We start from the raw sequence: 15,519 nt of genomic DNA, 5'->3' as shown, positions 1-15,519 counted from the left end.
TGTAGGTTTTGGTAAAAAAAAAACCAAGGACAAAAGTTCAACAGAAACAGCCTATATATAGCACTCCACATGGAAACATTAGTATAGGTACTTGTATACACGTACTACACAATGACTGAGCACGTATGCACAAACGGATGCAGTTATAATATAGAAGTAACAAAGAGATACATACACGAAGAAGGAACACATTAGACTACCGCTTTTGAACGGCCAATGGCAAAATCACCACAATTGTGCGTTATTTTCGACACAAGCGCAGGTCTGTGGGCATGCTGTTCCATATGTTCCAGGTTCACATCCTGAAACAGAAGGACATTTGGAGAGTGTTAAGATCCCAGAAAGGACCCAATACTTATTAGTTGCAAATGTTATATGTCCTTATGTTTCAGCATGTGAACCTGGAACATATTGAACAGCATGCTCCCAGGCGTGCACAGTTTCGTCATTTATGTAATGACCCACTCTTTTATCTAATCATTATAAATACATTTGTTTGTTTGAATACTCATCAGATTGTGCATGAACATTGCTGATGATACGTTTCTGCTTTTGAATTATGTTAGTTAGAATTTCAGTTTCATATCTACAGTCCTACGACTTACAGACAAATCCAGCATCATCCTGATGCTCTAGTTATCAGTACCACTAATTAGGTTAATAGACTACCACTAATAAAATTCCAGTTATCATGCTGGGTCAGCACAGTGCTGTTTCGGGGTGCTGTACCATGTGCACACTGAGATAAGAATCAGGAAATAATAAATAAAATAGATTTATTTTGTGACATTCCAGATGTTATGTTAAAAAGAATATATGAAATCAAAATGAGACATTATGTAAGAACATGTCAAACAGTTAAAAGTGGTTAGTGCAAAATAATGAGAAATTACATGATTCAATTAGAATATGTACGAAAGACTCTTTATATTGAGTTTCAGCCGGTGTATGTGATTTTATTTAAAGACTTAGATACAATGTGTGGCCAGAGATACATCTTAGATTCGATGATTTTAAAATCCAGACAAGGATACTGGTAAGTATTTTTATTACTAAAATTTATCATGTTGTTGATACATCAGACACTAAATACTTACATGAAGAAATATATGAAACATTAAAACAGGCTGAGACCTGTTAATATATTTTTAGTTTTCTTTAAAAATAAAATCATGTTCATTTTATGCGACATTCAATATTAGTTGCTGAACAATTTTGTAGGAAACAAATAAACGTGACCTATCATTTGTCGGTGCGACGTTAAATCCAACAAAAAAAAAAAAAAGAAAAAAAAAAAGACCTTATTGATACCCATAGAAAAATTGCGTATTAATAATAATTTTGATCAACAAATGTTTCTATAAGGAATAAAACTCATTAGCGTTATACATTGTGATGTTGCACACGATTTACACATGTATTCAAGGGGAGAGGTGGTCTAGTTGATAATGTGTCGGTCGCTCAATCCAGGGGTCTTGGGTTCCAGCCCCGCTTGGGTCATGACCATGACTTCTCATATGACACAAGTACTTGTTTTTCGAGGAAGTGGACTCGAGAATGGTTCCAATAAGCTTGAAAGGTTTCATCACAATCAAGCTAAAACAAATTAGTATAAACTAATTCAAATATGTAGTCCGTAATTTATATGTCATCAGTGTTCTCTGCAAAATTTTATTTAAAACTGCTATATTTTTGCATGATTAATCAGGCGTGGATCCAGAGAGGGAATTCAGGGACCCAGACCCTTTCCCCCCCCCCCCCCTCCCTCCACTTCCCTAGAAAATAAAAATTTATATATATAAAAGAAGAGAAGAAGGAAAGAAAATAGTTTTTAAAAAAAGGCAGCATTAGGCCCGCATTTAAAGTGTAGCTGCTACTACATATGATCTCGACGTAATTCATATTTATGTTAATTATCTTAAAGAAACAAAGAATTTTATCTTAATGAAAACTTTATTATTTTTTCTTAAGTTTTACAGATGAGCTAATAAAAATGTGAAAATAAGGGGTATATTGTATAAAAAAAATTGCAGTGGAAAAGGTGTTCTTAAATGCTCCTAAAATGCCCCAGAATGCATGAAATGAAGCGCTGAATTTCAAAACTTTTCAAAATTATAGCGCTTTAATTTTGCGCACCTGGGGAAAACACTAGATTAAAGAGAGACTGTCTGTAGTTTGGATTTTTTCAGCATCTAATAAATGACTTGTTAATAACAAACAAATTTCGTGCCCGTATGCGAGTGAGAGTGTCTAGACCCATGGAACTTAAAAATAAATTATTATGACTCCCACACCAACATATTGATTTACTCCTGTGTGTCCGTCCATCTGTCACAAATCTTGTCTGCACTCTATGTTGAACATTTCTTATCCGATCTTCACCAAACTTGAACACAATGTGTTTGCCCGTAAGTCCTCGGTCAAGTTCGATAAGTAGCCAAATCGGACAAGGCACTTTGACCATTGAAGCACTGTATTTGGTAATCAAGGCACTAAAGTGTAATTTGGTTGTATCAAAGCACTAAAAGACTGATTGGGTTGTCTGTGATAATCAAAGTACTGAAAGTCTGTTTCGGAATTAAGAATGTGTAGGGAGTGGGGTTTACACTCGGACATTAATCGTCCTATCTAAAAATTCTATTCAAATGATTTGGCAGTCTTGGGAGACATACGCCTTTTTAAAGCAGCTCTAGTTTCCCTTTGTTGTAATCAAAGCACTGAATTGACTTTTTATTGAAAAAAATGGCTCAGCCCTGGGGAACCTCAGTCTGATTTTTAAGTTCCCTACCGGTTTCAACCGGAAGCGATTAACTTTACCCAAGTTCATTAGTCTGTGAGATATATTCATTTTAAATGCAATATTCCTGCTCCATTATACTACAATGTAGTTGGCAAGTCATGCGTATATTTTTTTTTATAAAACTCTGGTAAAACTGATGACGTCAACGACGTCTGAAATAAAAATTTGACGTCAATATCATGTGTTCTATTTCATGTCATCTCAGAAGCTTTAAAACTATGTTATCTTTATACATTAATGAAAACTGCCAATTCTATTCGGTTTGTTTTGTTTTTCACAGAAAATGACGATAAATGAAAAGAAACAGAAATGGGATTTGAGATACCTTCGCTGAAAGACATACCAGTTATTGTAGACGAAATTGGGAGACATTTGATAAGATTCTCTGACATAAGAACGTGGTTGAAAACAAACAAGCTCCCTGATGAAAATGAAATAAAATCAAGCAATATTTTAAATTGGTTTAAGAGAAATTGTAAAAGTGTTCTTGAAGTAGAAGATCATCCTGTATTCAGTGTGAAAATACTTTTGCATTTCTGTTTTTCGCATGCGGATTCCTATAACATTTGCAGAAATGTTACAAATGAAATAGAGAAGACAGTCCTTAGTTCCACAAACGTAGAACAGTGTATTAAAGACATATATCTGAGTGTGGCAAAGGCAGGTTATTTAGATAAATTAGCTGACGTTGAAATAGTTGAACATGACATACCTACTCTTCACTACCAGTATAGAAATGACTTTGATTCTCGAGAGTGGTGGAAAATATGTTTATTCGAACAACATTTTTCACGAAGACATAATATTACAAACATTGCTGAAGAAACATATGAAAGTTTGTTCAATAAAAAAGTGAATTTTCTGAAAGCATTACAGAATGCTAGCAGTGTAGCAGAAGAACTATCAAAGGAGTCAAAGATTGAAATAGAGCGACGTTTAAAGAGAAAGGAGTCAACAGAATGAGAGGAGACAGTTAGTTTGAATGGCTCTATGCGTCACAGCCCAGTTGTTTTGGAAGTTCAGTTGCTGGACAGTTTACCAGACCAGAATCTGATTGAAAAACTTGTGTGTGTTGATTGCACTAAAAAATGCAGCCATGCCCCATCAATTCATGTGTATGTTGAAACAACACAGGCGTCTGCATCAGATCTACAGGATATATCCATGCTTATAAACTCATTCATTCTAAATAAACACACTGAGAACTGTGCAGAAATACTCTTCTTTGAAAAAGGAACATTTAAACATTATGAGCAGCAAAATGGCGATTTCATGCGCTTTCAAATGCGTGACAATGTTGTTTGTGGTCGAATGAATGAAAATGTTGTCTACAAATGGATCAGTTGTGATTATGAGGAAATTTCCGCAAGAAACAATGAAAAATGTTCAAAATGTTATGGTACTGATCTGTTGAAGCCCCTGTCGATGAAATCTTTTGATGTTCTAAACGAATGGTACATCGAATCACCACTTATCTGCCAAATACTCTTCGAAACATTTCTAAATCCAAAGAGCTTGAGGAAACGGGACAATCTTGAGATGTTTCTGCAGAATAAATACTCACGTTTCTACAGCCTTTATGATATTTTGCTGAATATACACAACAAGAAATATCACGGCATTGTTCAAGAGATGCAAACAAAAGAACTGTCCATGAACTTCCAATGTATTTCTACAGTGTTTCAAGTGACATCAACAGCTGGGGCTACACAAAGTTTGAGAACTGCAGAAAGGAAACTGAAACAAGAGTCGGAAATTGAGCTGACATACTACAATACGTACTTGAAGAAATATCCATTGACTTACACTTCTTCTGCTGGAACAAAAACAGATTTGGTGAATTTGCGAGGCTGCATTCTGATTTTAATGATGGACAATTTGGTCAGAATGAAATATCACGGTGACCCCAATCCGGGTGAACACAGATCAATGCAGATATGCACTCTCCCGATCACTGTTAAAGGACTTCCAATAGATTCGATTGAGACAGAAACGTGGCATGAAAGTAGCTGTCAAACGTCCCAAAACATTTGCGAATGCAAGAAGGACACCCACCTCCAGAAAGATCAAATTGACACATACATTTTGTCGTTGTCAGAGGAGGAAAAGTCATCATTTGGAAGGTTTCGTCAACTATGTTGTCTTGGTAGTCGACGTTTATGGACGCAGATATTAGAAGGTATTAATTTTCATATTATATCCAACAACAATATCCGAACATCATTTGATTTGATTTTTATACCAAGTTGATTGATATTAACGCTATATGATATAACTGAACGGAACAAACAGATTTAATATGTGTGGTTAAACTTCTGAACAAATCTAAAAGTTTGTAAGACAAAATCGGTCAAATTTTAAGTATGCCTTGCATCTTTTTTTTGCAGAAGAGCTGCACCTTACAACACCTGTCAGGCCACAGAACAATGACTTGGACATGTCCTTTGCTTCACTTCTTCTTGATGATATGCCAGAATTGGAGGTAAGATCTGATGGATATTTCACTTACTGTCAATTTATCATGCATGTGTAATACTCTAAATGCCGAATAATAGCGAAATAGCTTTAACTAGTATATCTTTAAATACAGCATATCTGTACATGTATATGCTTATTCATAATACCTTTCACATATTTGATTAAAAAATACTTACATTTCATTTAGGAAGATACGACGACCGGTGAAGCTATGGTACTCATTGAAAATGTGGAAAGGATTGGTGAAATAAACGAAACAGAAGAAGATGTTAATGAAGATATTAGGGGGTTAGATCTGGATGACATTGAGATTGATGAAGCCGGTCTGTCGTATGAACCATGGGATGTTGAGGAGAGTTTGTTTATAGGTGAATTCATGCCCGAAAATGAAATGTCAGAGATCATTGATGTTTCTATCATAAACGAAATCGACAGCAGTGAAATAAGAGATACTGATAGTGCAAAAGAAGAATCCTACTCGATTACCTTGGTTTCCAGCAGTACAAACCACCTACACTCCTAACACGGCACCCTCCACCAGCTTTAGGAAGAGATGATGACATTGAAAAACTGAAAGAGGTCCTTGACGATGTACTTACCAAGTCTGATAACAACCACAGTGAAGCACATAAAGTTCTGTTCGGTCCTGATAACAAAATTTCGTCAAATCTGCTGAAACTTCAGGAAATGAACAAGAAGTATTGTATTTTCCTGCCGGAGTTCCCCCTCTTACATCTACGGAAATCGAAAATAACAATTCTATGTAGTGCATATAAAGACGCTGGATTTCTTCATATCTTAAAGTACATGCGTGATGAGGAATTTCAAGAATGGAAAACATTGATTTCTGCAGATCACATCGATATGGCCACGAAATATGTAAGACGATTGGCCATTGCCCTAAATATTGCGTTCTTTTGTGTATTCATGCAAACGTTACCAGATCAAACAACAACAGAAATTGAGATGGAGATGGACAGTTACAAATTCATTCAGAGGCATTGGGAGGATTTCGAAAATTTCTTGACAGAAGGAAGCAGGAAGAACGGCACTTTTGCATTACATTTGGATATGATGAAACACGCAGAAGAAGTTTGTGCAATTAGTCTGGCAGAGCGATTAGGTGGAAAAGATGGCTATATCTTGCTGTTGGCAGCCGTGAAGTCGAGTCTTCCTTTCTCCTTTTTGAATGGTGCGACCTCATATGCAGCATTTTCAACCAAACTTCTTCATGAATACTTCAAATGTGGACCGTACTACAAAAACATGAAACATACCCTATATACCACACCGATCAAAGGGAGTGAAGTTAACTTTGCACTGGATACCCAACGTGAAATTGACCACAAGGTAGCTCTTAAAGCCTTCAGAGCTGGATCCAGTACAGGCGCTATTGTTCCAAGGATGTCTTTACTTGATTCACTGAATGAAATCCATGAAATGTCAATCCAAAAACCCATCAATGAAAGAAAGACACAAGAGGAGCTTCTTGGTACAACCATATCTGGTACTGACTTGAAGTACATATTGCGAATAGTTGGTCTAGTACTACGCCAAGGTGGAATTTCAACTGAGGTAAATGAGAAAATCTGCAATGTGTATGATGTTAATAGACCAACGTTGGCAGAATCATTCCTTGACCAAAATACTGAGAAAATAGGTGACTATCTAATTCGAAAGTACATTGCGCAGTGTCAGATGTTTGGATGTCAGAGGTCAGATGCACCAGATGTAAGCAAAGTACAGGGACCAAAGCCATTACTTCAAAAATTAAAATCAGCAAAAGGAGTGACAATAAAGAGGACAACTGTAAACAAGAAATCAACAAAAACAGCTGATGACAATGGAAGGCAAGTGAAGGAAGAAAAACGCCGGAAGTTTGTGCAGAGGGAAGCAAAACGAATTGATTGTCTGAGTTCTGAAATGAACGCATGTCAAGCTATTGTCAAGCCCGATTGTTCCAAGCCAAAGGTACAAAAATCGAGTGGGATTAAAAATGCTCTGATCAATTTGCTTTCCACAAGCATACAAAAAGTTGACGGTTCAGAGGTTGAAGATGTCGAAAAAGTTCTTGAAGACAGACAATTAGTGTACCTTGCTAAAGGATCACTCACAGCACCAATGTTCGATGCAATTACTGTGGCTACAATTGAATTCGCTGGCGTTAAATTCAAAACAGTGTCGTCAAGTGGATCACAATACATCAAGTTTGTGGAGAACGCAGTCATTATGAAATACAAACACCACTTTCCAAATTTAAAGCAAATAGCAGTTTGTGAAGAAAAATATCATTTCACGCCAGATGACTTCAAGGCAGCCACTCGTTCTCAGAGACAAAAGAAAAACAATTTAACGATCACGCATCTGAAAACATCTGACGAAATCCTTACCACAGACAAGTTTGACAAGAAGACCATAGTAACTACAAATGAAGGGAAACAACTTATTAGCACATACCTGGCTCGTAACGTGAAGAAACTGAACATTCCAGTGTCTCTTATAGTAGACGTAGACAGTGAATATGAAATTACCAAATGTTGTTGCAATGAAACCCATTGTCGTTGTTTCATATACACAAAGCCAATTCGTGCAATATTTTCCCCAAATCAACTGGAACCAGAGGTAAAGGTGTTGGAACACATCAAACAAACCAAAGGAGAAGCAGAAATGGCACAGATTGACTGGCTGATAGAATACAGTCCAACCACACGAGTCTTGTGCAAGCATTGTTACCTCAGGTGATATTGACTCTGTTGTTTTGCATCTGTTTGCCCTGGCATATCAATGGCCAAGATGTGAAGATTCCACAAACTTCAAAAGCAATGTGTTCGTAATTCTTCAAAAACCAGGAAAAGTACACGATATCTATAACATAACGGGAATCATCCAACTGCTGGAAAGTGCTTGGAAAGATCCATTCATCTGCCAGAAGGTGGCTCTTGCTTTAAGCCTTGGAGGAAATGACTACTTGCCGAAATTTCATGGATTTACTCATAACACCACAATCGAAATGTTCATGAATCACGACTGTTTCAGACAGGGTCTCTTTCAGTTTGAATATCAAAGAGAAAAGCTTCAGATCCAGTTAGACATCACTCTGTATAAAATTCTTATTAAGGCTTTATACTGTCCAAAAACGCTCCAGTTCACGGACTTCTCCTACGCAGAAGTAAGACAGATTTCCATCCAGCCGTTATCGAAATCAAGGGGACCGTTTAAAACTCCTCAGTCATGGATGCCACCCGAAACTGCCGTCGAGCAACTTGGAAAAAATATAGGCTGTCTCATTCAATATTTCCTGACGCTAGGATCTCATTCTTCTCCCCTCCCAAACTTTTTAAAAGATGGCCGAGGGACAAATTGAGTATGACCTTGGACCAGAGGCTCGTGTTGAAAATATTGAAAGCTGTTTCACGCGTAGTCAAACAGAACTCCACAAGAAAGTCAGTGACCTTAAAGTGACAGCATCCAGAAAAAGGAAGATGGATCAAACCCCACAGAAAGGTCGCAGAAGAAAGATTCCACAAGTTGGGTCAACACCAAGGTATGAAACATTATGTTTTATTATATGTTCTAAAAATAACCTGAACTTCATTTGCCGAAACCACTCATCTTCCAAAATATATTTCATGTTTAATGGTTACTGTGGGTTTTCCCCATTAAACATTACTTTCTAAAAAATAGAATGGAAGTTGAACTGACATTGACTCTAGTTACAACATGAACAGTGGAAAATCATCAGCTACAGGCGTTACTTCAGCCAATGATAACTGACCAAAATGCTCAAATTAAATCATCTACAATATATTTCAGCGATTAGAATATGTATACACGCACTAATGATTCCAGGCATTTTAAGTGTCTTCATTTAATTAATCTTTAATAAGTTTTCACACATTTATTGTTACTTTCAAACTTTAAACATGTTGCAAAAATATTTGTTAGTTATTCATAAACCTGAACCCATATAATAAAACAGTCATTGATTTTTGAGCCATTGGATATGATGTGATATTCACCGGAAGAAGGCAATATTGACCTCAGCTATCGCCTCGGTCAATATTGCCATCTTCCGGTGAATATTACATCATATCCAATGGCTCAAGAGTCAATAATTCTATAATGTAACATTATTAGGAGTGGTATCGGTAGTGGAAAAGTACTTAAAATCAAAATGGTTACCAGTTTACCATCTTGTATCTAACCCAGAAACATGTACGCGTGCATCGATCAACTTATTTAAAATCCAAAAATGTATACAAGTCGGCCATCTTGGGTCCAGTCCGAAAAAAATATTACGAGTGAATCAACTTTATTTAATGATAAATATTTCGACAAAGTTAATGGAAATGGCTTACTGATCTCTGAGATATGACTTAGGGCCGTAATTGCTACGCAGTCTTTCGTAAAAGTGCTTTAAAATCCAAAATAGCCTCTAGTTGAACAATTGAATCTGACTCAGAAACAATGTGCGGAAATCAACTGTATACAATAATAATAATTTCTACAAACTTTAATCTCTGAGACCTATCTCTAATCTCCGAGATATGACTTCTGATAGAAAACCATTAACTGAATCAAAACATTGCTGCCCATCGATCATCTTTTATTCGACAAGGAAAAATTATGCTGCCATCAACTACATACAGTGATAAACATTCCCACAAATTTAATTGAACTATAAGATGACTCCTGACACATTTTACGGACGGACAGTCAATGTTCGTTTCCTTGGGCGTATACAAATATTTATAGCTACTTTGCAATGAATTGTCATATTTATGTTAAAAAATTACCGTCTCAATATTGCATTATGAGCATGAAAACATTTATAATATTTAAATTCTAGATTATCCGACAACAAAAATATAAGATTTGATTAGATATCTGGAAATTAATACTATATTTCCTATTAATGAATGTACTAGTATGTTACGGGAACACATGAGAATTAATTGTTTAAAATTTACTTTTTTTACAATGAAAATATCTATACATAAAGGCCTATTTAACGTGTACTTAACACTAAATCCTCCACATCTATTTTTCTTTATTTGGCATTTATAAAATATTTTATAAACGAAACATCATATGCTAATGTTAATTATATAACCGAACTTCAATTTGAAAGAAACATGTTGTTTTAGCCTAAATCTGGAGGTCAGTGCCTTGAAACATGTTCTACAAAGCTTAATTTTCGACATTAAAACAAAACTTTTATCATTTCATCTTTGTCAACTAAATACCATGTACATGTATTTTTTTTCAGGAGAAAACGTGCCAACACAAATGCTTAGTTGCTTAGCCTTCCGTGCTTTTCACAACCATACAGGCATGCAGTTTCAATGGATGGCAACAGAAAATGACAAAAACATAACATATTTGTCAATGATTTAAAATTATTTACTTGATAAAAATCTTGATACATACATTAATTAATCCTAATAAGTGATTTTATACATAATCGGACAATTATTGAATTAAAATATTTGTAAAGTATGGGACAGTTACTGACACTGTGAAAATACCTGTTAATATTAATATATATATATTTGTATGTATATAGTAGTAGACTAGTTTCCAATTGCTTGTATTTATATATGAAATGGCACAATAAAATGTTACTTGATCCTTATCTTGTATCTATTGGTAATTACCCCGAGATAACATGTGTGGTAATGATAGTCAGCGGATCCCCGTGGTTCCCTGCGGTGAAAAACTGATTTCAGGTTTCACAGGCAATAATCACCTAGGTATTAATTAAGTCCAAGAAAAGTGGTAAAAATCATAGATATGGTAGTAAGTCGTAGGACTGTCTAAGTTGATCAAGATTAACTTTTTCCTGACGGTAACACTTAATAACATGTAATACAAGCGGACTGTTAGACGCTCTAATGTGAGTACAAATAATATACAAAATACTCTTTGAATAGGAAATGTCGTATGTTGTACTTGTTACTGATCTGTTTCCGAAATTCAGATTACATTTGAATAATTATTTTGTAGGATTGTAACATGAAAGCAAGAGCCGATCCGAACTGATTCACAAACGATGATTTCACTGCCTTTGTAGATAGATATATCGAATCTTGACTCTTGGTCAAGGTAAATATGCTACAGCTGTTTGATGCATTGTTATTTTGAGAGACTAGTGTAGTATGATTATGGCTAGCTTCGAGTCATTTCAAAGCATACTACTTTGCTAAAACACTTTCATTTATGTAACATAAATTGCAGTTAAAGTTGTTGCAGTAGCTTTCTTTGATATGCTGGTATTGTGCTACCGTTTTAGAATTCATCGCAGACCTGGCGTTTGTCAGTGGTCTATTGAGGTACTGTGATCGCCGGTTCCTTTTAAATACAATAACTTCTGAATTTTCGAAAACTTTTTCCTTTCAGTGTGACAAGAGCATAACCATTTTTTTTATTATAACTGTAATGGTTCAAGGGTAGACACGTAAGGTTTTGTGTCTTTATGTGATAATGTCTTTATTCGAAGTAGTGTCACTCTTGGAATTTTAGGTGTTTTAGTGATTCCATTTTAATTGATAGTTTTAGGATAATTTCTTTTAAGAAGTGACGACATACGTTCTTTATTCCTAGTTGCCGTATTTGAAACAGTCGGATTAATACATCTTGCTAAATTACATGGTATACTTATGTTTGTTTAGGTTGACATTATTAGAATTTTAGGAAATGTTTCATGTCTGTTGTTTGAAGGAAAATGTCGGTTGAAATCCGCAACCTACTTTCTCCCTCACACGAACGTCTTGAAAAATATTCTGATAATACAGTTATAATACAGGTACACTACACAATAGAATGTGGACAGCTTAAAAACTAACTCGTTTGAGCTTTTCTTTATTCAGTCAGTTTGTGTTTAAATATGTATTAAAGTTTGAAAAGCACATCTAACTTAATGTCTTATACTGTAGAAACAGTGTATGGTCTAAACCCTAGTTTTGTGTATAGAGCTACATTAATTCTATAAAACTTTTAGGTAGTAAACACCAAGTCTTGGCTTCATTAATTTTACTATGATTTTGTAACTTTGAAACAAGTAGACACTGTACGAGTATATTCTCTATTTTTGTATGAAAATAAGGTTATCCCATGTATAATTTCCATCATTCCACCATGGAAACACAATAGTTTATAGTTATTCTGCGGTAGGTTTCAGTAGGTTTAGTCCAAATGACGAAACAGTCATTAGTTATATATATGATGTAAATGTTGTGTCTGTCGCAAACTTTTGCAAAGTTTTTTAATCAAGTGAGCCTAATACTAATGTTGCAAATGAAGGTTTTAACTTAGTTCCCATAGGTGTTGGAAAGATATGCAAATTCGTTTATAGATTACCATCTTGTGCAACTATATTCCTGTTCAAGTTTACAATGAACAAAACCACCTCTTTTATACCTTAGCTTGCCAGTTGTTACTACCAAACAAATAATCGTAAAATGTGTTTCTTTTTCAGCCCCACGGCATAACATCAATTTGCTAATCGTCACGGATGGAAAGTTCTGAAAACGCAAGGAAGGGAAAGCCTTTCAAGGTTCAAGACGATACAGGGAAGAGGAAACATCTTGTGATTTACAAAACGTTCGAATCATTTGAGGAAACATGTAAGACCATCGATTACTATACATATCAGTTATTAGCAGTCTGTTTTTTACATAGTTGGTTTTTAACATACTTGGGTTTCGTGTAAACGCATAACGACTTTTTAAATCGCTCTGCGTCTGTGGTCCGTCATCCGTCCTTCCGTCCATCCTTACGTTAACAATTTCTCGTTATCGCATCTTCTCAGAAACTACATGGGGGATTTTGACCAAACTTTGTCGCAATGATGTATTGATACCCTAGTTGTGTCCCCCGAAAATCAAACTGGTTCAACAATTTTTGAGTGAGTTATAGCCCTTTGTTTATTTTTATAATTTACATAGATTTAGATAGGGAAAAACTTTGAAAATCTTCTTGTCCAAATCAACAGGGCCTAGGACTTTGATATTTGGTGTGTTGCATCATCTAGTGGTCCTTTACCAAGAGTGTCCAACTTATTTCCCTAGGGTCAAATATGGTCCTGCCCCGGGGGTCACATGTTTTAGTTATATAGACTTGTATAGGGAAAAACTTTAAAAATCTTCTTGTCATAACCTACAACATTCAAATTTGGCCCTTATGTATAGTTTTGAGTGGCTAGATGAACCTTGATATGAGTTGACCTTTATCTTGACCTAGTGACCTACTTTCACATTTCTGTAGCTACAGCCTTCAAATTTGGACCACATGCATAGGTTTGTGTACCGAAATAAAATTTGACCTTGACATTGACCTAGTGACCTACTTTCACATTAATTTTGATATGGACCACATGCATAGTTTTGTGTTAGGAAATGAAATTTGACCTTGACTTTGACCTAATGACCAACTTTCACATTTCTCAAGCTATATCCTTCAAATTTGGAACACGTGCATATTTTTATGTACCGAAATGAACTTTTTCCTTTAGATTGACCTAGTAACCTACTTTCACATTTCTGTAGCTACAGCTTTCAAATTAAGACCACATACAAAGGTTTGTGTACAGAAATAGACTTTGACCTTGACTTTGACCTAGTGACCTACTTTCCCAGTTTTGAAGATACAGACTTCAAATTTAGATCTAATGCATAGTTTTGTGTTCCGAAATGAACTTTGACCTTGAAAATGTCCTAGTGACCTACTTTCACATTTTCCAAGCTACAGGCTTCAAATTTGGACGACATGCATAGTTTTGTGCTCTGAATTGAAATTTGACCTTGATTTATACCTAGTACCTGTTTCGCATTTCGCAAGATGCAGCCTTTAAATTTGAAGTACATGCATAGTTTTATGTACAGAAATGACCTTTGACCTTGAAATTGATCTAGTGACTTACTTTCACATTCCTCAAGCAATAGCTTCAAATTTTGACCACATGCATGGACCACATGCATAGTTTTGTGTACCAAAATGAACGTTGACCTTGATTTTGACATTGATCAAGTTTTGAAATTTGGAACATTCAAAAATGGCTCAGTGGTGGGCGCCAAGATCTCTCTGTGATCTCTTGTTTTTAACTCAAATTGGATTTGGTGTAACTACTGAAACTTTTTAAAATCTCCATTATTTGCCAGGTTAGGTTTCTTAAAAAGCTCTTTATATTTCAAGGTAAAAGGAAATTCGAAATTGATATAAGCGACCAAATCACATTTGAAACTGAAGACAACTTTCAGTTGGATGGGGAATCAATAGAATACCAAGGTGATAATGCAATTCTAATTGTTCGCGTTAGAGGGGATGAAGATGTCTCTGGACCAGTTTCACCTAATATACCGGAGCAGGCTGCAGATTCTGATGCAGCGAAACGGCAAACAGAAGGTAGGCAGAACGGGAGATATTGAGATACCATAGATAAGCATAAATGCAGTCAAATATGGTCGAGAGACCACGTTTACTCAGAGACCATTTGCATTTAAGAAACTAAATTTTCAGATCCTTTATAATTATGTTGTTCAAGAACAAAGTATGTTGTATTAAGAGATCATTTGTGATATAAGACCGATATTGACCCCGCCCTTTGGATATCTCTTAATTTAAAATCCTAGACAGTTCTTTATTTATTTATCATTTGACTCGCAATTTCGAAATAGGATTTATAAAGTCTTTGTTTAAGAACAATTATACTTTTTAATAAAGTAAAAAGTAAATTCGTATATTTTAATCAGAAAACAAAATATATAATCCGAAGTTATCAGCGTTTGGTAACTTTGACACCTCTTAAAAGCATGCACGGGTAAGGCAGTGGTTCTGTTTTCTCGTACACAAGACGTCATCACAAACACACGATTCAAATGGACATCAGACCAATCGACAACTTTAGAATACATAAACCAAACGAAAAAAATTGAATTATTATAAAAGCAAATCTGAAAATAATTAAATGCATACCTAAAGGATAGGAATACATGTGAACATAACTTTAGTTTGTTCGGAAAAATAACAGTAACAAAAATCTGCCAAAACTTATTTATCCCTTAACCGTCCAGATTTTTCATTTTTCCAAACTAACTCAATGTCTCAATTCAAAGGACAAAAGACCAAACAAAATATCCGCAATACATTTATTAAAGATTATAATAATGGTGGTTTAAAAAGGACTGATGTGCAGACGTTAGTAAATACAATAAATGGTAGTTGGTTGAAACTAATTTAAGTCA

General features: G+C 35.3%; 2 protein-coding genes across 3 annotated transcripts in view; both read left to right on the top strand.

Moving 5' to 3' along the window:
- The first annotated feature begins 531 nt into the window (after positions 1-531).
- Positions 532-15,519, top strand: part of LOC128549503 (uncharacterized) — a 31,191-nt gene continuing 16,203 nt past the window's right edge. The window contains exons 1-4 of one of the 2 annotated variants that reach the window (XM_053526233.1): positions 532-589; positions 11,098-11,174; positions 12,756-12,903; positions 14,471-14,680. In XM_053526233.1, coding sequence (XP_053382208.1) covers positions 12,792-12,903; positions 14,471-14,680 — 322 coding nt within the window. In that variant the 5' untranslated portion in view covers positions 532-589; positions 11,098-11,174; positions 12,756-12,791. Of the gene's footprint in view, positions 590-11,097; positions 11,175-11,284; positions 11,384-12,755; positions 12,904-14,470; positions 14,681-15,519 lie in introns of those variants that run through there. The other variant, XM_053526234.1, reaches the window with a different exon arrangement.
- LOC123544733 (uncharacterized) lies at positions 3,778-5,947 on the top strand. The gene is made up of 3 exons (XM_045330797.2): positions 3,778-4,979; positions 5,188-5,282; positions 5,466-5,947. The coding sequence occupies exons 1-3, from the start codon at positions 3,791-3,793 to the stop codon at positions 5,799-5,801; spliced, it is 1,620 nt and encodes a 539-aa protein (XP_045186732.2). The 5' UTR covers positions 3,778-3,790; the 3' UTR covers positions 5,802-5,947.

The sequence above is a fragment of the Mercenaria mercenaria genome, chromosome 16 (genome assembly GCF_021730395.1).
Source record: "Mercenaria mercenaria strain notata chromosome 16, MADL_Memer_1, whole genome shotgun sequence".
Taxonomy (NCBI): domain Eukaryota; kingdom Metazoa; phylum Mollusca; class Bivalvia; order Venerida; family Veneridae; genus Mercenaria; species Mercenaria mercenaria.
Note: the sequence above shows the minus strand (reverse complement) of the source record. Positions and strands in the feature narration are given on the sequence as shown.

What these genes read in the sequence shown, in the direction of transcription:
- LOC123544733 (XM_045330797.2), top strand. Translation starts at nt 3,791, where the DNA reads ATGCGTCACAGCCCAGTTGTTTTGGAAGTTCAGTTGCTGGACAGTTTA. An exon ending in ATGGACGCAGATATTAGAAG is followed by an intron (nt 4,980 to 5,187) that starts GTATTAATTTTC and finishes TTTTTTTTGCAG; the next exon opens with AAGAGCTGCACCTTACAACA. An exon ending in ATGATATGCCAGAATTGGAG is followed by an intron (nt 5,283 to 5,465) that starts GTAAGATCTGAT and finishes CATTTCATTTAG; the next exon opens with GAAGATACGACGACCGGTGA.